The 23789-nt window shown below is 42.2% G+C and overlaps 1 protein-coding gene across 3 annotated transcripts in view; it reads right to left on the bottom strand.

The window, feature by feature from the left end:
• Nucleotides 1-580: 580 nt before the first annotated feature.
• Nucleotides 581-23789, bottom strand: part of CA13 (carbonic anhydrase 13) — a 39332-nt gene continuing 16123 nt past the window's right edge. For 2 of the 3 annotated variants that reach the window (XM_044928510.1, XM_006077412.4), the window contains 4 exons: nucleotides 17478-17573; nucleotides 16125-16187; nucleotides 15453-15608; nucleotides 581-2762 (listed from right to left, as the gene is read on the bottom strand). In XM_044928510.1, the coding sequence (XP_044784445.1) occupies nucleotides 2643-2762; nucleotides 15453-15608; nucleotides 16125-16187; nucleotides 17478-17573 (435 nt within the window). In that variant the 3' untranslated portion in view covers nucleotides 581-2642. Of the gene's footprint in view, nucleotides 2763-15452; nucleotides 15609-16124; nucleotides 16188-17477; nucleotides 17574-21368; nucleotides 21633-23789 lie in introns of those variants that run through there. The other variant, XM_044928511.1, reaches the window with a different exon arrangement.

Genomic DNA, 23789 nt, shown 5'->3' with positions numbered 1-23789 from the left:
ATGGCTGGATGGCATCACTGACTCGGTGGACGTGAGTCTGGGTGAACTCCGGGAGTTGGTGATAGACAGGGAGGCCTGGCGTGCTGCGATTCATGGGGTCAAGTTGGACACGACTGAGTGACTGAACTGAACTGATGGTTGTGTAGGGTTTCCCAGGTGGCGCAATGGTAAGATTCTGCCTGCCAATACAGGAGACATAAGACACACAGGGTTTATCCCTGGGTTGGGAAGATCCCCTGGAGGAGGGCATGGCAACCCACTCCAGTATTCTTGCCTGGATAATCCCATGGACAGAGGAACCTGCCAGGCTATATTCCATAGGATTGCAAAGAGCTGGGCATGACTGAGTGACTGAGCACACACACACACACACACACACAGAGTTCTCTAGGATAATGTTCTAACTTGTGAAAATATACACTAAAGTTTCTGCGATGGTGCAGTAACCTGTTGGTAACTTTCCTCTCAAATTCAGAAGGAAAAACAAAGGTGTTTACAATTTTTCTGTGGATTTGAAATTGTCTTCTAAATACAGAGTGTTAAAGTGTAATTTCATTCTGTATCTTGAATAAACAAGTTCAAAGTTTATCTCATTATCTTTATTGCGATTGAATCCAATTTAAGTTAAAATACAAAATGCTTAACAAATATAAATCCAATCTAGGTGGGAAACAAAAGATTAGTATTTACAACTCTTTAATCTTTTCAAAAGATAACAATTTTGGATAACACTTAGACCTTTTGCCTCTGAGAGATAAATAAATTAGCAGACAATCTTCAAGGAAATCAGTGCTGTGCGGACTTTTTCAGTCTACTAAAGTCCAATTTGTAGCATAGAACTGGTGGAATACTGTGGCAGGAACTGTGACTTACAAAGTGGTAACGCTCATACACAGTAATTAGAATCCCTGTCTTGCATGCTAGTTACTTTCTCTGAGAAAACAGACTTCTTTGACTCACTAGGGTACTAGTGAGAGAGACAACATGTCTTTCCAAACTAAAGAAATTCATTCAACACCGGTCTTTCTAAAGCCATTAGAACTTCTGGTTACGCAGGTAGATTTAATAAGTATTCCTTTAAGAAGAAAATAATTTTCCAGAGATAAATTGCACTTTACTTGTTACACGAGCTTAACAGTCATTTGGTTGCAAGCAGCAAGATAATTACCAAAGATACAAAATAAAGTTTTCTAAATATTCAATTAATTACATATTTATTATATGTCAATCTCCTACAAGGCCTCAAGGTAGATAATGTAAAGTGAAAAAGAAAATCAAAGGAGCTTTCGTCTTAGGAACTCATCTTAATGCAGATATATATGTCTTTATTACACAATTTACTGGATACTTTCAATTATGAAAATCTACATCCAGAGGAAGACAGGTGTCTGAAACAAATCATCACAATTAAGGAAACTCAATTAACTCCTTTCAGAAGGTGGCAGAGTGGAGTATGTGTTCGTCTTAAATTTGATTATTAAGTTAATGCTGAGAGTCACTCTGTTTGTACCAGAAAGAGCAGAAGGACCTCTCTGTTTCTTCTTCACCAAAACCAGGCAAAAATATGTGAGATAACAGGTTAAAGTGAATGTCAAGAGCCAACTTACAAAACTGCTTAAGAGACTGTGGGACACGTGTGTCAGGGGAGATAGGTGTTGCTATGGAAATGGGTTGATGGGACTGTGGACTGAGCAAATATTTGAGACTCAAGTAATTTTCCCCATTAGTTGATAAAACAATGATCTTCACAGGACTGCTCTCTGCTCTGCTGCCAAAACATAGGTCAAAATTACGCAGTCTGTCCCTCGAGCCCATGGGCAGCTCTGCCTGCCTGGCACCTCATCAGTTTCAAACCACACCATAAACACCGCTTATGCCATATACTGACAATCACTGTGTCTGATCAATTATTAGCCAGTTTATTATTAGCATCACCAAGTGAATGAGATAGGTGGTGTAAGTCATTAAAGTTTAAATAGCTACTTATATCCCAGGGAAGTCCTCTCCAAAATTGGATGGGCTCTTCTTGAGCTATGGAATAGATGCTTTAATTCACTATATCCCATCTCTCCATAGCTCTCATTCTGTTTGTTTTATTAGAAGTACTCTGCAATGAAAACCAGCAACATAATCCAAATGAAAATTCACTTGAAAAGGAAATAGTATCTACTTTTATGAATTGGAATGATATCAAGATATCCAGCAGAATCACTTGTTTAGAAAAAGGTACCACAATCCTATCATTCTGGGAATGAATTTAGGTATATCACCAACACCACTGAGAGATGTGACTGATCAGCCTCTACGGCAAGGGACGATTCCTAACACATTCTGAGGTTTACAATGCCCGCCATGAGGTCACACAGGTGGAAACAGATGTATTCCACGGGCGTTAATACACATCAAACAATGCCTGCTGCTTATAAACCTAAGAGTGCAAATCTGAGATAGGCGACTTAAGTCAGTTTGATTCAAAAGATCTGATTTTCTTTGGGCACAAGCTGATAGCAAAACGGCTATGTCACCCCATAAACGTCACCCCATAAATTACAATTCTAGGAAAGAACGGTTAGTCGGGAGTTTTGTGTTTGTTTTCTTTTCTCTCCACAGGCATGTCTGGGGTGGTCTCTTGGCGACGACTTTTAACGGAAAGAGGCTCTCACTTTTCGGCCCTTCAAAGGCTGTGGTGGACGGTGATTGCTCAACAGAAAAGCCGCCGTTTCACCCTCCCTGCTGCACAGGAGGGTGCGGAACGCGGCCAGCTGTTGAAGAAAAGAGGAGAATTATTAGCAGAGAAAGTCACACCCCTGTTAATGAACCGCCCTGCCTGGAAAGTTAAGAAGCTTATAAGCTTTCTTCTACTAGGAATTAAATGTATTTCAATGAAAATTTTCTAAGTTATGGCTCATATATCATAAAGCAACTCTGCTAGAGTCTTCAGTTCAGTCGCTCAGTCATGTCTGACTCTTTGTGACCCCATGAATTGCAGCACGCCAGGCCTCCCTGTCCATCACCAACTCCAGGAGTTCACCCAAACATGTCCATCATACGAATTCCTATGGCTTCAAAAATAAGTATAGAAGCATTCTTCATTTGAAGATCAAATAAGGGAGAAAAAACAGTCAGGATGTGGTTTAAAGACAACATATGTAGAAATCAGAAAATGTGACCTCCAGTGGCAGAATGAGAGCGGGAAGAGTTTCCCAGGAGAGGTCCCACTCCTAGTTCTCGGAAATTCACTTATTGTCTTTAGTCTTCAGTTTCCTCATCTATACAGTGAAGCATTGGATTAGATTACCTCAACAGGAGCCATCAGTTCTTAGAATTTACACTCAACATTTAAAACACTCCAATATAATGGGAACCACGTGCTATTCATCCTGTAGAATGTTCATCTTTTATGGACTTCTTTCCTTAAACACTGATTTATCCCTCACCATAACTGTGCCTTATAGCAACTAGGGGGAAAGCCTAGTCCTTCAACTGCTGACAATATTTCAATACAATTTAAGTGATATAAGCATATTTCTCAACACAAAGGTTTACTTTTTCTTATCACACACGCAACAAAATGCTTACTTACCTAATAAACTTCATATAGTACACAAGTGCCAAGAAGAAAATAGAAATTACTAGTAATCATGTCACAAAATTTAACCACTGTTCACATTATGGAGTATATCCTTCCACAAGTTTCTCTGTGTATAAACACTATGCATTGGTGTTCGCATTTGAAAGTTTTGTGCAAAATAAGCTCAATATATTTACTCGTCTGAAATCTTAGTTTTTCACTTAATATATATCCTTTGCATGTCAATAGATATTATTCTACGTCACTTTTTTTAATTGTTGAAAAGTTTATGTTATAAGCATGTTTATGAGTTATTCAGCAATTCCTTGGTGATTTAACATTACTAAGATTAAGAACAGGTTTATAGTAGTAAAATGAAAGTTGGGTAAAGTATCTGAATAATTCTGCTGTCTCAAAAACATTCACTAAAAACATATTGCCACATGAGCAAGTTTTTGCTGTTTTGCTGTTTGTGTGTGCACAGCTTTATTAAACTGTTGAAAACAGCTTCTATTCTCTAAGCTTTGATAGTCATCTAATCAAAGAGTCACAGAAATTCAGACCAGGACAAGTCACTTAGGTTTCCATCATTACCATTTATCTAAAGCCTAAAACAGTTCTCTTACAGTACTAGCCAGGATAGGAGACAGAGGTGATAGCTGTCCCTCATAATAAATAGGCAACAGTTTATAACCATGCTCTACGGAGATAAGTTCAAGTATCATATACAAGCAGTCATGTGTTTCCACAGTGATATTTTGAGGTGTCTTTTCAAAGAGTAGAGATATGAGGAGTATAAGATAAATATTTACAACCTGGTATTACTCATGCTTCATTAGACCACATCACTATGGCAAAAGCAAGATGAGACATAAGTAATTATCTGGTAAACTCAAGCTGGAATCAAGATTGCTGGGAGAAATATCAATAACCTCAGATATGCAGATGACACCACCCTTATGGCAGAAAGTGAAGAGGAACTAAAGAGCCTCTTGATGAAAGTGAAAGAGGAGAGTGAAAAAGTTGGCTTAAAGCTCAACACTCAGAAAACTAAGATCATGGCATCAGGTCCCATCACTTTATGGCAAATAGATGGGGAAACAGTGACAGACTTTATTTTTTGGAGGGCTCCAAAATCACTGCAGATGGTGACTGCAGCCATGAAATTAAAAGAGGCTTACTCCTTGGATGGAAAGTTATGACCGACCTAGACAGCATATTAAAAAGCAGAGGCTATGATTTTTCCAGTAGTCACGTATGGATGTGAGAGTTGGACCATAAAGAAAGCTGAGCGCACAAGAATTGATGCTTTTGAACTATGGTGTTGGAGAAGACTCTTGAGAGTCCCCACTGCAAGGAGATCCAACCAGTCCATCCTAAAGGAAGTCAGTCCTGGGTGTTCATTGGAAGGACTGATGCTGAAGCTGAAACTCCAATACTTTGGCCACCTGATTCGAAATGCTGACTCATTTGAAAAGACCCTGATGCTTCAAAACATTGAAGGCGGGAGTAGAATGGGACCACAGAGGATAAGCTGGTTGGATGGCATCACCAACTCAGTGGATATGAGTTGGGTGGACTCCAGGAGTTGGTGATGGACAGGGAGGCCTGGCATGCTACGGTTCATGGGGTTGCAAAGAGTCAGACATGACTGAGCAAATGAACTGAAGTGAACTGAAAGTCAAGTTGTTGTTGAGTTGCTTTGTTGTATCCAAATCTTTGCAACACCATGGACGGTAGCCCACCAGGCTCCTCTGCCCATGGGATTTCCCAGGCAAGAATACTGGAGTGGGTTGCCATTTCCTTTTCCAGGGGATCTTCCCGACCCCAGGATCAAACGCTCATCTCCTGTATTGCAGGAGGATTCTTTACTGCTGAGCCGCCAGGGAAGCCCAGTATATACCCTTAGCCCTCTTCAATGCCTCTGCACGCTGATAGTGGCTCCCTACCTCTGCGGAGTTTTAGCCTCGTCAGTTTAGAACTGGAACTTAACTCTGGATCTTTCTCTGACCAGTTGCTCATTTTGCTGAAAGTCTCTGAGCCCGTCCTGATGTCTCATCAAGCTCCTTCCCTTTCTGGCTCTGGCTCGCCCTCCCAGTCACTTAGTCCAGCTCGGTAGACCCTGCATCTCCCAGGCCCTGCTTACACTGGTTTCTCTTGGCTGTGGGGTTCTCCACCGCCGCACTGGCTGCAAAATGCAGCCCCTTGACTGGCCACTACCGGCCCCCTGCCCTCCCCAGGCCTCTGGCTTCATTCCAGCAGAAAAGCTGTCCCTCTGTTCCTAAGGCTGACACAGCCTCTTCACAGCTCCTGCAAGAACCTCCACAGCTCAGTTAGAAGGCTGAGGAAGGTCTGACCAGTCTTACTGTTTTCTTGGGCTCTAATACTGAAAGCTTACATTTCTTCTGTAGTAACCCCAGTAACCAGAAACAGCTTTTCTAATGCTTTGGAAACAGTTTTGATTAGTCACTCTCGGGCTCAAATGTTTTAATAGCTGTCCATTGCCTGCCAAAGTTGAGTAATAATAAAAATAAGCTCTCTTATAAAATATGATGGGCCAGGTACTATGCTAAGTGTTTCACATTACAGATTGCATTTAATCCCCTGAACAACCCTATCAATAATATACTATTATCCCTATTCTAAAGGTGAGGAACTTACAAATGAACCATCTGGTAAATAAGACATGCGCTAACCACAGCACTACTCTGCATCTCTAAGTGCTTTTCTTGTTTTTTTTGTGTTTTTTTTTTCACCATTTTATTCTGATCTCTTCTTGTTTACTTTTTATTATGGAAACTTTCGGACATACGCAAAGGTGGACAGGGCAACATAATAAACCATCAACCAGCTTTAGCAGTCATCAACACATGGCCCATTCTGTTTCATCCAGACTCTCACCCACTCTCTATCTCCATCTCTGAATCCTGCCCACATTGTATTATTTTGAAGCCGATTTCAACTATCATTTCAGGTAGAAACATTTCAAAATATATCTCTAACATATATGACATTTTGAACTTTATTCAGGCCCCAAAACAAACTTGTGGGCATGGCTGCTAAGCCTCTTGGCCACCTGGTTCCAAATCATCTCTCTAAATCGTCTCCTATTATTCCACACACAGGTCCCAGTCTAAGGCAGTCTTGTGAAGAGGGTGGGGAGGGGGACCCAGAGAATCCGAATGAAAAGACTTTGGGGTTATTCTTAAAACTTTAGATTCCCGGACCTTATCTCAGACCGCTAAATCAGTTTTCTAATAGGGGACGACAGAGGATGAGATGGCTGGATGGCATCACTGACTCGATGGACGGGAGTCTGAGTGAACTCTGGGAGTTGGTGACAGGGAGGACAGGGAGGCCTGGAGTGCTGCGATTCATGGGGTCGCAGAGAGTCGGACACGACTGAGCGACTGAACTGAACTGAATCCAAAGGGAACAGTAGTCATCAGAGAAAAACAACAGATCCAGATTCTCCACAACTTAATGTTCATAACATCTAGGTTGCAATACAAAGTTACTCAATATACAAAGAATCAAGAAAATGTAAACATGATCAAAGAAAGAAAAATCAGTGAAGTCAGACTCAGTTCAGTTCAGTTCAGTTCAGTGGCTCAGTCGTGTCCAACTCTTTGCGACCCCATGAATCGCAGCTGCCAGGCCTCCCTGTCCATCACCAACTCCCGGAGTTCACTCAGACCCACGTCCATCGAGTCAGTGATGCCGTCCAGCCATCTCATCCTCTGTCGTCCCCTTCTCCTCCTGCCCCCAATCCCTCCCAACATCAGAGTCTTTTGCAATGAGCCAACTCTTCGCATGAGGTGGCCAAAGTACTAGCGTTTCAGCGTTAGCATCATTCCTTCCAAAGAAATCCCAGGGCTGATCTCCTTCAGAATGGACTGGTTGGATCTCCTTGCAGTCCAAGGGACTCTCAAGAGTCTTCTCCAACACCACAGTTCAAAAGCACCAATTCTTTGGCACTCAGCCTTCTTCACAGTCCAACTCTCACATCCATACATGACCAATGGAAAAACCATAGCCTTGACTAGACGGACCTTTGTTGGCAAAGTAATGTCTCTGCTTTTAAATATGCTATCTAGGTTGGTCATAACTTTCCTTCCAAGGAGTAAGCATCTTTTAATTTCATGGCTGCAGTCACCATCTGCAGTGAATTTGGAGCCCAAAAAAAGAAAGTCTGACACTGTTTCCACTGTTTCCCCATCTATTTGCCATGAAGTGATGGGACCCAATGCCATGATCTTCGTTTTCTGAATGTTGAGCTTTAAGCCAACTTTTTCACTCTCCACTTTCACTTTCATCAAGAGGCTTTTGAGTTCCTCTTCACTTTCTGCCATAAGGGTGGTGTCATCTGCATATCTGAGGTTATTGATATTTCTCCCGGAAATCTTGATTCCAGCTTGTGTTTCTTCTAGTCCAGCGTTTCTCATGATGTACTCTGCATAGAAATTAAATAAACAGGGTGACAATATACAGCCTTGACGTACTCCTTTTCCTATTTGGAACCAGTCTGTTGTTCCATGTCCAGTTCTAACTCTTGCTTCCTGACCTGCATACAGGTTTCTCAAGAGGCAAGTCAGGTGGTCTGGTATTCCCATCTCTTTCAGAATTTTCCACAGTTTATTGTGATCCACACAGTCAAAGGCTTTGGCATAGTCAATAAAGCAGAAATAGATGTTTTTCTGGAACTCTCTGGCTTTTTCCATGATCCAGCAGATGTTGGCAATTTGATCTCTGGTTCCTCTGCCTTTTCTAAAACCAGCTTGAACATCTGGAAATTCACAGTTCATGTACTGCTGAAGCCTGGCTTGGAGAATTTTGAGCATTACTTGACTAGCATGTGAGATGAGTGCAATTGTGCAGTAGTTTGAGCATTCTTTGGCATTGCCTTTCTTTGGGATTGGAATGAAAACTGACTTTTTCCAGTCCTGTGGCCACTGCTGAGTTTTCCAAATTTGCTGGCATACTGAGTGCAGCACTTTCACAGCATCATCTTTCAGGATTTGGAATAGCTCAACTGGCATTCCATCACCTCCACTAGCTTTGTTCGTAGTGATGCTTTCTAAGGCCCACTTGACTTCATATTCCAGGATGTCTGGCTCTAGGTTAGTGATCACACCATCATGATTATCTGGGTCATGAAGATCTTTTTTGTACAGTTCTTCTGTGTATTCTTACCACCTCTTCTTAACATCTTCTGCTTCAGACTCAAGATGAACCAAATGAGGAACTCACAAGGATTTTAGAGTGAATACTTTCACTACCTGTGAGCTATATGAAGTTAAACAAAGCACATTTCTTAGTGCGTGAGAAATCCCAGTAGAGTAACGGGAATTCTCAGAAAATAAATAGAAATAAGAAGAAAATCAAACAGAAATTTTAGAACTAGAAACTATAATTTCTAAAGCAAGAAATTCAGTGGGTAGAATTAACACGACAGAGGAAAGAACAAATGAACTTGAATATAGATCAATAGACATTATCCATAGTAAGTTCAGTTTATTCGCTCAGTCACATCTGACTCTTTGCAACTCCATGGACTGCAGCACGCCAGGCCTCCCTGTCCGTCACCAACTCCCGGAGTTTACTCAAACTCATGTCCATCAAGTTGGTGATGCTATCCATCCATCTCATCCTGTGTCCTCCCCTTCTCCTCCTGCCTTCAATCTTTCCCAGCATCAGGGTCTTTTCTAGTGAGTCAGTTGTTTGCATCAGGTGTCCAAAGTTTTGGAGTTTCAGCTTCAGCATCAGTCCTTCCAATGAATATTCAGGACTGATTTCCTTTAGGATGGACTGGTTGGATCTCCTTGCAGTCCAAGGGATTCTCAAGAGTCTTCTCCAACACCACAGTTCAAAAGCATCAATTCTTCTGTACTCAGCTTTCTTGATAGTCCAGCTCTCATATCCATACATGACTACTGGAAAAACCATAGCTTTGACTAGACAGACCTTTGTTGGCAAAGTAATGTCTCTGCTTTTCAATATGCTGTCTAGGTTGGTCATAGCTTTTCTTCCAAGGAGTAAGTGTTTTTTAATTTCATGGCTGCAGTCACCATCTGCAGTGATTTTGGAGCCCAAGAAAATAAAGTCTCTCACTGTTTCCACTGTTTCCCCACCTATTTCCTATGAAGTGATAGGACCAGATGCCATGATCTTCATTTTCTGAATGTTGAGCTTTAAGCCAACTTTTTCACTCTCCTCTTTCACTTTCATCAGAGGTTCTTTAGTTCCTCTTCACTTTCTGCCATAAGGGTGGTGTCATCTGAATATCTGAGGTTATTAATATTTCTCCCGGCAATCTTGATTCCAGCTTGTGCTTCACCCAGCCCGGCATCCATTGTGAAGAGCAGAAATTTTAAAAAAAATTTGAAACTAGTAGAGCCTTGGGGGATCTGTTTTGAACAGGTCAAATGTATGCATAATTAGAATATCACATATGGAAGCAATCTATAAGTCCATCAAGAGATGAATGGATAAAGGTGTGGGGTATATTATATATGGTACATATATACATATGGTGTGTGTGTGTGTGTGTGTGTGTGTATACACCCACATACACAATAGTATATTACTTGGTCATTAAAAATGAAAATGCCATTTACAGCAATAGGAACAGACCTGGAGAGTATCATGTTTAGAAAAATAAGTCAGAGAAAGACAAATATTGTATGTTTACACTCATATTTGTATCTACAAAATAAATGAATGAATATAAGAAAACAGAAACAAATTTACAGATACAGAGAAAAAACTAGTGGTTATGGAAGGTAGAAGGGTGGGGGAGAGGCGATACTGGTGAAGGTGATCAGATGTACAAACCATCAGGTAGCACAGAATAAAGAAGTTACAAGGATATAAGGTACAGCGCAGGGAACATAGCCAACACTTCACAGCAACTTCACTCAGAACACAAACAAATATTAAATAATTACATTGTACACCTGGAACTGATACAATATTGTAAGCAAACTATACTTCAATGTAAAAAAGAATATCAGAAGGAAAGGAAAGAGAATGGAGCATAGCATACACAAAAACTGACTCATAAATAATACAAGACTTAAAGGTAAGAGCTAAAACTATTACTTAAAGTAGGAAAAATATTTTGTGGCATATAGCTAGGCAAAGATTTCTTAAACAGGACACCAAAGCACACACTATAAAAGGTATTTTGATAAAATGAACTTCATCAAGATTAAGAGGTTTTCTTTAACTTTGGCTCTTCAAAAGACATGGTGGGGGCAAAAAAGACAAGTTTTGTAAAGCATATGTTGAAAACAGGGCTTTTATCCAGATTGTATTAAAAAAAAAAAACCCTTGCAACTCCATAATGAGAAGACAAACAGTCCAATTTTAAAGTGGACAAATTATCTGAACAAATATTTCACAAAAGAAGATATAAGCATAATCAATAATTATATGAAAAAGTGCTCAACATCATTAGTCATCAGATAAATGCAAATTAAAAATCACACACGCGATACATACCCACTTAGAATGGCTAAAAGTTAAAATTACTTACAGAACCAAGTGTTAACAAGGATGTAGAAAAACTAGAAATCTTTTACATTGCTGGTGCAAATGGAAGACAGAAGAGTCATGTTGGAAAACAGCACAGCAGTCCCTTATAAAAGTAGACGGGACCCAGTAACCCAGTGCTAGGTATCGCCACAGGAAGTGAAAATACGGGTCCACATGGAAGTGTATATGCCAATTATTCCTAACAGCTAAATATGGGTAGTTGCTATTTATAATGGTCCCAAACTGGAAGCAACCCAATGGCTAATCAGTTAGTGAACAGATTAAAAAAGAATGCTGTATCCATACCATAAATATTGTATGCATGTGTGCTAAGTTGCTTCAGTCCTATCTGACTCTTTGTGACCCCATGGACTGTGGTCCATCAGGCTTCTCTGTCCATGGGGTTCTCCAGGAAAGAATACTGGAGTGGGCTGCCATGCCCTCCTCCAGGGGATCTTCCCAACCCAGGGATCAAATCCGCATCTCTTTATTATCTAACCTGCTTTGGCAGGCTGGTTCTTTACCATGATCGCCACCTGGAAGGCCCATAAATATTACTCAATAACAAAGAGAAAATCAATATATCTTAAAAATATTATGTGAAATGAGTGAAGTGAAGTTGCTCAGTCGTGTCCAACTCTTTGCGACCCCATGGACTGTAGCCCGCCAGGCTCCTCTGTCCATCCCCAGGCAAGAGCACTGGAGTGGGGTGCCATTTGTGAAATGAAGTCCAACACAAAAGTCCGTGTACTCTGTGTGTGTGTGCGCGCACTCAGTCTCTCAGTCACGTCTCTCTTTGTGACCCTACGGACTGCAGCCCCCCAGGCTCCTCTGTCCATGGGATGTTCCAGGCAAGAATACTGGAGTGGGTTGTCCTTTCCTTCTCCAGAGGATCTTCCTGATGTAGGGATGGAATCCGCATCTCCTGCACTGGCACGTGGATTCTTTACCTCTGTGTACTATATGATTCCATTTTAATAAAATTCTAAAAAAGACAAAATTCTTGTGACATCTCAGTGGTTGCCTGGGGCATGGGTGAGGAAGAAAGTGGAATATAAAGGAGCACGAGCACACTTTTTCGGCCAAAGGATCTATTCCATACTTTGATGGCAGTAGTAGTTGTTGCAATAATCAAAATCCCCACCTGCATACTAAAATGCATGAATCTTACTGGATGCAAATATCACAATAAACAACAAAGATCATTTTTTTTTTTTTTTCAAAAAAAGGAGCTGAGAACTAAATTCTGCACATCAAATTTCAGCAGATGAGGAAGCCCATTTAGATAATCTGGGATAAACCACAGAGACTTGGCAAGAGACGTCAGCCTTCCAAAGGATGACAGATCTGTTATCAGAAGTATCAAAAACAGTGTATCTTTTTACTGGCCTGGCAGTTAAATCAAGCATTTCAGTAAATGACTCTAGGGAGAAAAATGGACTTGAATCAAGAAAAAGGAAATGGAAACCATCTGATTTGCCCTTTAGGTCAAACAGTGACTTGGCAAGAAATAGAATCAGGAAAAAAACCTTGAAAAAATCAGCACCAACTTACTAAAAAGAGGATTTAATCTTCACAACTAGTAACATTATATGGTGGAATTGGAAATGAAATAAAAACAATATTTTCCAGATTCTTCTAAAATAAGGACCGCTAAAATTGATATTAAAAATTACCTTTAGTAAAGTAACTTTCAAGTCAGTGGTGTACACAAAAAGGACCTTCATTTTACTTTATACAAAAGAGCTAAGCAACTAAATAATCTTATCAACCCTCTCATGTGTTGGAATATTTTAAAATCTGCTTTTTGTTTTAGAACAGTTTTAGATTTACTGAATTACTGCAAAGATAGAATAATTCTTGTACATCCCAAAATTCAGTTTCCCCTGGTTTTTTTTTTTTCTTTCACTCTTAAAGGATTCACACAGAAGTGCCCCCTGTCATTGACATTCTGCATTACTATGGTACATTTTTAACAATTAGTGAACCAGTACAAATATTATTAACTGAAATCCACCCTTTATTTCAATTTCTTCTGTTTTTACCTAATATCATTTTCTGTTCCAGGATCCTATCAGGAAATAAATTCATACTTGTTGTCTTGTCTGCTTGCGTATTTCATGATTATGACAATTTTTTGTGTTTTTCACAACCTTGTCAGTTTTGAGGATTATCGATCAGATATTTTGAGAACTGGGTACTGCCTGATGCTTTTCTCATGGTTAAAATGGGACTGAACTTTTAAAATATCTTTTATTTCATTCTTTAAATCTTAAAATCACCATAATAATTTGGATTACTAAGCTATTATGGTCATCATAATAATTGTGATTACTACTCAAATAATCATTTCAATCTGACTGAAAATGTCTGACAGTGTTCCTGCCACAGCAGATTTCAGTGAATGCCTCAGAATAAGTTATCACTCACACTAAACCTCTGAAATGCAGCTATTATTTTATAAACTCTACTGGCATAAAAACCACATTAATAATTAATATTAACAAATGGAACCTCAAAATGAATTATTGCTCACACTTAAGTTCTAATATACAGCTATTATTTTATAAACTGCATAAAAACTACATTAATAATTAATGTTAATGATTAAAGTGAGATACAATAGTGAATTCACATCTAGGCAGTCATTCCTACATTTGCAGGGTGTTATTTTTGATTAGGTAGGGACGGGGGAGCCTGGTGGGCTGCAGTCACTGGGGTCGCACAGAGTCGGACACGACTGAAGTGACTTAGCATAGCATAGCATGTATTGTATATGACTAAATAATATTTTGATATTTTCTCTTCCAAATCACAGGTGGGTTAAAAATATATATTTTCCAAATAGTTTTAATGGATAAATTAATTCTTAAAATGTGAGAAAAAACACAATTCCCTTATTATTACTACCTTGTTAACTCTTACTATTAACCTGTTCAAATTTAATAAAGAAAAGTAAAAGCAAACCACTTAGTGCATGAAGGGGAGAAAAGTGAACTTCATTAACAAAGCCGCTGAGTCCATGAGAGGTCACTTTTCTCATGGTGCAACTCACGTTATAATTTATGATGGAAAAAATCCACAGGAATTTCCATGTCAGTCAAGCTCTGGCTATCTACCCAGAGTTTTATAAAATGTTTTAATAAGTATGAGCCAGATTATTATCTGGCTTTCATCCTAAACACAAGGTCAACAGAAGTTGGATGATTCAACACCACAAGGAGAAACATTACCTGATGCGACCTTCGTAAAGGTGAACCAACTCTAGGCTTTGCTTAGGGGAAAGATGAATCAGTTAGGTGTGTGGGCCAGCCCAGAACAGGAGTACATCATTAGCTGCAAAAATTACCAGGCTGTGTTCTTGCCAAGATTTCGCAGCATGTAATTCGAAAAAGAAAACAATAACAAAACCAAAACCAAATCCATTAGGCAAACAGCATCACCCAGCAGATTGGTCAGTCCCATGGTGGGCTTCCCCGGAAGATGCAGATTTGACCCTTGGGTCGGGAAGATCCCCTGAAGGAGGGCACGGCAATCCACTCCAGTATTCTTGCCTGGAGAACCCCAGGGACAGAGGAGACCCACAGGCTACAGTCCATGGGGTCGCTAAGAGTGGTTCACGACTGAGTGACTAAACCACCACGATGGGGGATCACAGCTCTATCTGGAGTCTCTAAGCATCAAAGACACACTGAACCTGCAGACCGTTGGGCCCACCGACCCCGGGAGCCTGATCAGAGGAAATGTGTTCCCAGGAAGAGCACAGGCGGCCACCCACAGCTTCTAGGCAAATGCTTTAAAGCCCCTCAGCCAGCTTCACAATTGCTTTGTCAACAAAAGCCAAAAGATCAGATGGATTTCCTCAATCTAGCAAGGGCAGAGTGCTGGGCCCACGGCTGTTCTCACTGTTCCCTTTCTGAACGTGAAATCTGCAGGAGGAGCAGGTCCAGACACTGAGGTCAAAAAGGAGAATGTCGCCCTTTGAAGGAAGACTCACTCCTAATTTTCCCTTTTGTATCACAGACCTTTAATACCTCGGACCACACAAGAGAAGAAAGAGCAGAGCCCGTAAGGGGGCACGTCACGTCCATCCATGCCTGTCTGCACATTACATTTTTAGGAAATGGGAAAGAAATAATCTAATCATAGAAGGTCAAATAAGAAAAGAAGAGAAACCTCACTGGGTTCAACCGCTCATCTGACTAATGAAGGGAAAACACAGGCTTCATAACAGCAGAAACAAAGGGCAGGGTTTGAAACACACACACACACACACACACACACACACACACACACGATTCAGCCCCTCTAGAGAATCAGGGTCAGCGTGGAGGAAGTGATGTACCTGTTGAGAGCTGATGTTTATGGGCTGCTTTAAAATGATCCAAGTGACGCTCTCCAGAAGAGGTGGGACCGTAAGAGAGCCAGGATATGTCCAATAATCCCGGCATGGAGGAAGCAGACATACCGGGTCGAAATTCGTAAACCGAGTTTGTTTACCCTGAGGAAGAAAAGAGAATTCTCATAAATGACAGTGGGAAAGCTCTACACAGACCTCAAAAAAATTAATATCCATGAAATGCTATTTCACTGGAATTCTGTAATTCATGGAACGATTTAGTATCTGCTGTTAGGTCTTTAAAAAAACTATCTGCCTTACTCTAAAAATTGAAGATGAAGTAGCACCTCACTTAGATTTATTTAAGCAGCACTGGATTTCTTTTTAATGTAAGTGGCCTGACATTATTTGTTTTAGATAATTTTAGAAATTTTAGATAATTTACATAAAATTTAATGTAAATTTTAATTATTTACATTATTGTTTTAGATAATTTAAGATCCCGTCATAATTTTCAAGAGATAAGTGGCAATGTTACTTCCGCTCTATTGGTCAAAGATGTTTCAAACCTGCTTCCAAGCCAGCAGCATATGCTACGTCAAAGTCTAACAGAAGATAAGAGAATTCAGGAGAAAACAGGGAACATATTAGTCACTGGTAAACAGTAATTAACTTTACCTTTTCTTTAATGGAATCCAAAATGTCAGTAATCTTTTGCAGTTGGGGATTATGTTCACCAATCTGAAAACATGAAATTGCAAAAGAAATGGTTACTGTCTGACTCACTCCATTTCAGTCACTATTTTTTGTTTTTTTTTTAAACCCTAAGTCAGCTCAGAACAAGCAGTGATTGTTCTATAATGAGGCTCTCTTTCACCTGCCAGCCGTATCACACCAGAAAAATCTAAACAACAAGATAATATTACAGGGCTCCTTGGCTGAACTATACCTTTAATTCCAAAGCTGGAAGTAATGGCTTCATATTCTTCCAGCTTTATGAACGTTTAGGGTACAGGTTCTCTCGAGAGAAACTTTGCTTAGGAAACTCCTCCATAACACCTGCACTGTTTAACTAGATGTGACTTTCAGACCCTGATTCTTGGTGACATCAAACATTAGAGGAAAACATCTTCCACTTTCCACTTAAAATGACTTGAGGTTCTGAATCAACAGACTATGTCATCATGAGGAGAAGCCTTCAGAAAATATATATGTACTTATTTTCCTTTGTTTGGGGTGTCCTGAATTATCTGAAGGTTTTCAGTCATTCAGGGTTCAAGTATAATGCCTTTCCCCACTTGGCCTTCACAGCCACCGCCAGACCTGGGGACCAAAAGAAGGAGCTGCTGCTGTGCACGCTGGTCTCCGCTCTGTCCCCGGCTTCCCCCAGCCCCTGTGCAACGAGTTATACCACACACAGAGCTGCTGGCATCACGAGAGGGCACACCCTAAAGAATCTGGCGCAGTGGGGCTTGAGCCGCCCAGCCCTTGCACAGGTGCCAGGACACTGACTCTTGTGTAGCCGCATATGAGCACCAGACGAGGGGACACGACGAGATCTTTAAAAGCGATCAGTGCCTTTGGGATAATAAACCATAATAAACTAGTGGTCAAACTAGTGCTTCAATAATCAGGAACTCGAACTTTACCCTAAGCTGTATCACCAAATATTGAGCAATCAGGAAGAGCCTATCATAAAGATTTCCTTCTCAAGGTATCAGTGTAACACTTCTGCTATTGGGTAATACTTCTGATATTATTGTTACTGCAGCTCCATTTGCTATTCACATAAAACTGATCCGTGGACAATAAGATGAATCATAAGACAACCCTCCTAGGGTAGTTCTGGGCCCTTAGATGGACCATAAACTAACATAAAATGTGAATATTCACTTCAAAAGGAAAACAGTAAGCCTAGAACAAGTTTACTATTATTGAATAAAAAGTGGTAGACTATCTACTCCACAATGAAACTCTTTATCCAACATGACTGACTAGTTATTCAAAATGAAATCAATGGATTTTTTTCACCTGTAAAAATATTCCCAAGACAGCTAGTCCATCTGGCTCATGAGCTGCCTCAACAAAGCTGGGGTATTTGTCTGAATTCCAGTGAACAACGTGGAGCTGAAAGGGAGGAACAGGACATAATTCAAACATTATTTTTTAAACACCTTTAAAAACATAAATGCAAATAAATCATTTATATATATCTTCCTGTCCTATGCACGAGAACCTTGGACAGAATCCTCCTATTTACTTTGGTCTGAAAACTACACAAGGGAAGGACCCTGTCACTTAGCTGGTCTGTGGTGTCCTGTGCTGAGGTCTACATCATAGAAGGTTCTGGAGCATCCTGCCAAGCCTCTCTAGCCCAAAAAATCTCCAACCATTGCTTCCAAAAGACTTGGGGCTCCCCCACGTCCACAGTTCTGTCCAGTCGCTCAGTCATGTCTGACTCTTTGCGACCCCGTGAACTGCAGCACGCCAGGCCTCCCTGTCCGTCACCAACTCCTGGAGTTCACCCAAACCCATGTCCGTCGAGTCGATGAGGCCATCCAACCATCTCATCCTCTGTCATCCCCTTCTCCTCCTTTCCTCAATCTTTCCCAGCATCAGGGTCTTTTCCAAAGAGTCAGTTCTTCACATCAGGTGGCCAAAGTATTGGAGTTTCAGCTTCAGCATCAGTCCCTCCAATGAACACCCAGGGCTGATCTTTAGGATGGACTGGTTGGATCTCCTTGCAGTCCAAGGGACTCTCAAGAGTCTTCCCCAACCCCACAGTTCAAAACACCCACGTCCACAGATGGAACTGCAATTGTGCAGCCTTCCGTCAGACCCCCGCTGGCGGCTGAGTCCAGCACACAAGCTCACACTCACAGATGGGTGGGGAAGTCAACTCTGAAAAGAAGGTAATCGGGCACAATCCTGCTACTAAGGACAGTGCTCAGTTGTCCATGAAAAGTTTTAAGTCTTAAAAGTTTAAGACTATTTATGGCTTGAAAATGCAAATTCACCTTAATAATTGTTTTCAGCAATAGTTACATATATTCTACTTTCTATGAATGTTCAAATTCTTTGCTGAGAGGAAGTTTTAACAGGAAAAAGAGGCCTCAGGGGGTTCCAAACAGAGGCATCTCAGGAAGAAAATGAGAGGCAGCTGCTGCCACTGATGAGGGGAAAAGGAAAATCAGGGAGACAAGCAGGTGGAGGGCCTGGCACTCTAGAAGACAGGCTTCACCCACTTCCAGCTCCACCGCAGCAGCGGCTGACTGCAAACTCCAGAGGTGTGCTCCGTGTCCCACCGTGGGGCACAGTGCAGAATCCCCACCTCACAAACAAGTGTGAAGGGTTGTAGAGTGACAGCAAGGCGGAAAACCCTTCCTGGAGGATCTTCATTCCTGGCTAAGCGAAGGACAAACTGAGGCAGAAGCCAGAGGGCCCCGAGGCACCCACCTGACTCGGCCACGGTCACAGCTTGGCCCTGCTCAGCAGGGACCCTCCCTGAAGCATGGCTTCAGGTAAGACCTCCGTCAAAGGAGCCCTTCTGGCGCTCAGGGAGCAAACGCCTGTGAAGGGTTTCTTGCACAGATGACCCTTCTAGCTGTTACAGAGAGGATTTAGTACCCTCAAGGGAATGGTTTTATCTGTTCTTTTAACCATAACTTTCCATCTTACAGGCAACTAATACGGGAGGATTGTAAGATAAATAAGAATTCTCCTAAACTGTGAACAATAGCAACTTAAAATAGTGCACCGCCCAGAAACAATCCAGGAAGACTGGAATATCCAGACAGAAAACACAAGCGCGGATTCTTGCGGTGCTGTGCTCCACGCTGACTTGAGGTAGTCGGGCGAAGCGCAAAGCACCTCAAAGCACCGGATGATGAAGCAAAGTCCATCTGGCTCACAGGAGACCAGCGCTGTTCCACACTGAGGGAGCGGCAGGCAGGCACGCTGGAGCTGCTTGAGCCCACGCCAAGGCAGCACAGCAGTTCACTTGGTAAGAGATGAGAGCAGAGGCAGACAGATGTGAAAAGCCCTCTTGAGGTTCACAACCCCAGAGGACTAGAAAAGGAATGTGCCACTGAGGAGACGTGAATCCATCTATCATCTTTCCACTGGTTAAAAAGCAACAAGTGTTTGAAGTGCTATGGGAAACTAAAGCAAGAGAAATCTTTTGTTCTTTGAAACGAGTCCTTCTCGCTCCCACACACCTTGCTTAACTGCACGTACCACCTAAGGGGAGCTGACACAACTTTTCCTAGCATTCACAGATGAACTGAACCTCAAACAAATAGCAAACGCGCATTTCCCAACAGTGACAGCCACAGTGATTTGAACTGAATGACAAAAAGTCATTGCAGCCGATGTATAAATGGGAATAAGATTCTCCCCTAATGAAAAGCAGTTTCTAAATAACAGCATTATTCAACTTTAGTGTTTTTAAATTGCATACTGATACATAAAATGAGCTCATGATGATGAAAGTCCCCATTAATGTTGAAATCATAATTTTACTATCAACTACATAGTTAATCTGCTTATCTTATATTTAGTATAAATTATAATCAGATAAAGTTCTAAATATGCAATGGACTATTAGCCTACTTTTTTTTATTAATAGATATGCAACTCGAGATAAAGTCTTCCATGATTTAGATTATTTTAACCTCTGTAATGTCACAAATCATTAGATTAGGCTCCAAATTAAACTTTTTATATAGGTTACAGCCTTAAAGGGCTTCCCTTGTGACTCAGCTGGCAAAGAATCCACCTGGGTTCGATCCCTGAGTTGGGAAGATCCCCTGAAGAAGGGAAAGTCTACCCACTCCAGTATTCTGGCCTGGAGAATCCCATGGACTGTATAGTTCATGGGGTCGCAAAGAGTCGGACCCAACTGAGTGACTTTCACTCACAGCTTTAAACGGTTTTCCCTTTCATTTGTTTCTTCATATTTGTATTTCTTAAGAGGATACAACTTGATGATAATCCTGAAGTTAGGTACAAAAGTAGCTGGAGAAACTAAGGAAATTCTTTGGAATCACTTCTATAGCCAAGCACAAAGGGATACTTTTGAACTGAAACCAAATGCAAATGACTCCCAAATGCCTCCGTAGGCAGCTCTGCCCTCCTCTTTAGACTCAGGTTTGTATCCAGTACCCTACTTGAACGCAAGCCTAGAATATCCATGTTGTCGCTGTTTAGCTGCTAAGTCACGGCCGACTCTTTGTGACCCCATGAACTGTAGACTGCCAGGCTCCTCTATCCACGGGATTCTCCAGGCAAGAATACTGGAGTGGCTTGCTATTTCCTTCTCCAAGGGAACTTCCCCACCCAGGGATCAAACCTCAGTCTCTTACGTCTCCTGCATTGGCAGGCGGATTCTTTACCACTGAGCCACCTGGGAAGCCAAGCCTGAGGCATCTCCAAATTAACACATCCCAGCAGTTAATTCCTGTCTCAGCCTGCTCCTCCCTGAGCTTTCCCGTCTCAGCAAAAAGCACAACCATCCTCACAGCTGCTCAAGCCACAGTCTTTTGGCTTGAGTTCTCTTTTCTTTCCTTCAGTCTTGACGCCCTTCTCCTGGACAGGTCGCAGGGATTTTACCTCCCAAACATATCCCGCGCCTGTTTAACTCTCGTCACCTCCACTAGCCCATGGCACAAGTCACCACCACTGCGCATGTGAACACGTTCACAGCCTTCTAGTCTGCCTCCCTGCTTCCTCCACGTTTGCCCAACCTCTTTGCCACAGAGCAGCTAGTTATAGTTTATAAAGTATAGACCAGAATATGCCATTGCCCTACTCGAAACCCTCCACTGATTGGTCCTGCTACACAGAGATAAGCTGCAAACTGCCTGCTAAGCCCCCAAGCCCGATGCAGTGTGGTCCCTGTGGCCTCTCTGGGACATGACTTACAACTTCTCTCATTAGCTCCAATCCTGGAAGCCAAGGTCTCTCTTCTTGAACATGCCAACCTCGTCGTTTGTTCCTAGTCACTAGAAAGATCTCCCTGGATCTCCTCCAGGTGGCTTCTTCCGGCCATTCAGTCTCAAAGATGATCACATGTCATCCCAAAGAGGCCCTCCGTAAGCACCCAGTCACTCCACCAGATCATGTGGTGTTCCTGTTAAAGACCTTACCGCATAGGACTTATCTACTTGTTTACTGTCAGCCCCGAACACCCCCGACCCCGAGGTCTGACCCAGACCGCCCCTCCCTCCAGTAGCCTTCCTGTCTCTCGACAGAAACACTGAGTCCTCCCCCGCCTCCTCCTCGCCTCCGATCAATCACCAAACCCCAAGGAAGCAGCACTTCTGCCAGCCAACGCTCCAAGGGCACCCTCTTCTATTCCCTGGAACTGCCCCCAGAGCCTCCTCACTGACTCCCTTGACCCACCCCTGCTTCAACCCAATCTGTTTTCAAACTGTAGCTTAAACTGATATTTTTAAAGCACAAAGATGACCACTTCTTGATTCAAAGACAGTCGGGGGCTTCCCGCTGCACTGAAAGTGTTTGCGATCCGTACACGATTCATCTGCGAATGATCAGGCCCCTCCGGCCTCCCCGATTTCACCCCTGACAACCCTGCTTTGTTCTTCATGCTCCAACCACACCGGCCATTCTGTTCCTCAAATGTGTGATAATCGGTGATACTGTTCCCCGCCCCGAGTGCTCATGCACGATTCTCTGCAGCTCCCTCTCCGCGTTGCCTGGCTCACTCCTGCTCCTCCTTCAGGCCTGCGGTTAGAAACCTCTACCGTGAGGAAGTGCTCCCTGACCTCCCCTCCTTATTTCCAGTACTCCTTTCGTGATGAGCGCGGGTAAGTGGGCCCTGACTGGGGACACGCTAGGATCGCAAAAGAATGAATGAATGAGCGCATGCGTGAGCAGATGACCTAAACAGCCTGAAACACACACTAAGAACAGCATGAAATTCCAGTCAAAGCTTTAGCCACGTCAAGGAGGAAAACCTAACAAGATGGTCCTTGCTCTACAAGTCAGGACTCGGAGCCGCTGCCGAACTGCAGGATCTAAGGGCCCTTTTCAGGAGGCCACTTGCCAGCTCACAGTCGGCCTCTCTCAGAGTGTGCTTTCAAGTGCAGGCGGCTAGAAGGCTTAACCATAAAGCAACGCGACCAACTTGCCTGACTTAGGAAAATTACGACAGTGAGGCAAAGCCAGCTCTCAATCCCCACAAAGCTTCTGAGATTTAGAAGAAGATGTCAAATTTAGAACACAAAACTCTAGGAAGCAAACACGAAAACTATTCAGTAGGTGATATAAACTGAGACGCCATACAGATTCAGGAGTCCCACTTTCCACATTCCAGGCTTTTTGTGTGTGTGTCCATTTTAGACGTAGATCTTATTCCTCCAGCCCAGGGACAGGGCAGGTCACATACCCTAAGCACTCGGCCTCAAACAAAAGTGCTTTAGTACGCAAAAAGGACGCTTCGATTGATGGTCTCAGAGAGCAGTTGTGCACGCCAGTGGGAAAAGAAAACTGGAAAGAAGTCTGAATCTGAATCTCTGTCATTGCAGGGCTATGAAAGCATACCTCAATTCCACAACTCAGTAATTAAGAGAAAAAATGAAGAAAAATGGAACATGGCTGGTAACATTGCTCTGTCTTGCTGAGACTACTTACAAGATGCATTATCAGATCAGATCAGATCAGTTGCTCAGTGGTGGCCGACTCTTTGCGACCCCATGAATTGCAGCACGCCAGGCCTCCCTGTCCATCACCAACTCCCGGAGTTCACTCAGACTCACATCCATCAAGTCAGTGATGCCATCCAGCCATCTCATCCTCTGTCGTCCCCTTCTCTTCCTGCCCCCAATCCCTCCCAGCATCAGAGTCTTTTCCAATGAGTCAACTCTTCGCATGACGTGGCCAAAGTACTGGAGTTTCAGCTTTAGCATCATTTGCTCCAAAGAAATCCCAGGGCTGATCTCCTTCAGAATGGACTGGTTGGATCTCCTTGCAGTCCAAGGGACTCTCAAGAGTCTTCTCCAACACCACAGTTCAAAAGCATCAATTCTTCAGCGCTCAGCCTTCTTCACAGTCCAACTCTCACATCCATACATGACCACAGGAAAAACCATAGCCTTGACTAGACGAACCTTTGTTGGCAAAGTAATGTCTCTGCTTTTGAATATGCTATCTAGATTGGTCATAACTTTCCTTGACGCATTATATATTTTCACTTAAGTAGCTTTGGTTGAATCATACAATGATTCACTTTCATCTCATGGTAAAACTAGGTGTTAGCAATATTTAACTATAAACTTGAAGAATATTTAATTAAAACTTAAAGAATATTATGCTTTATCCTTT

This window comes from Bubalus bubalis, chromosome 15, assembly GCF_019923935.1.
Source record: "Bubalus bubalis isolate 160015118507 breed Murrah chromosome 15, NDDB_SH_1, whole genome shotgun sequence".
In the NCBI taxonomy this organism is placed as follows: domain Eukaryota; kingdom Metazoa; phylum Chordata; class Mammalia; order Artiodactyla; family Bovidae; genus Bubalus; species Bubalus bubalis.
This window is presented reverse-complemented; position numbering and strand designations above follow the sequence as displayed.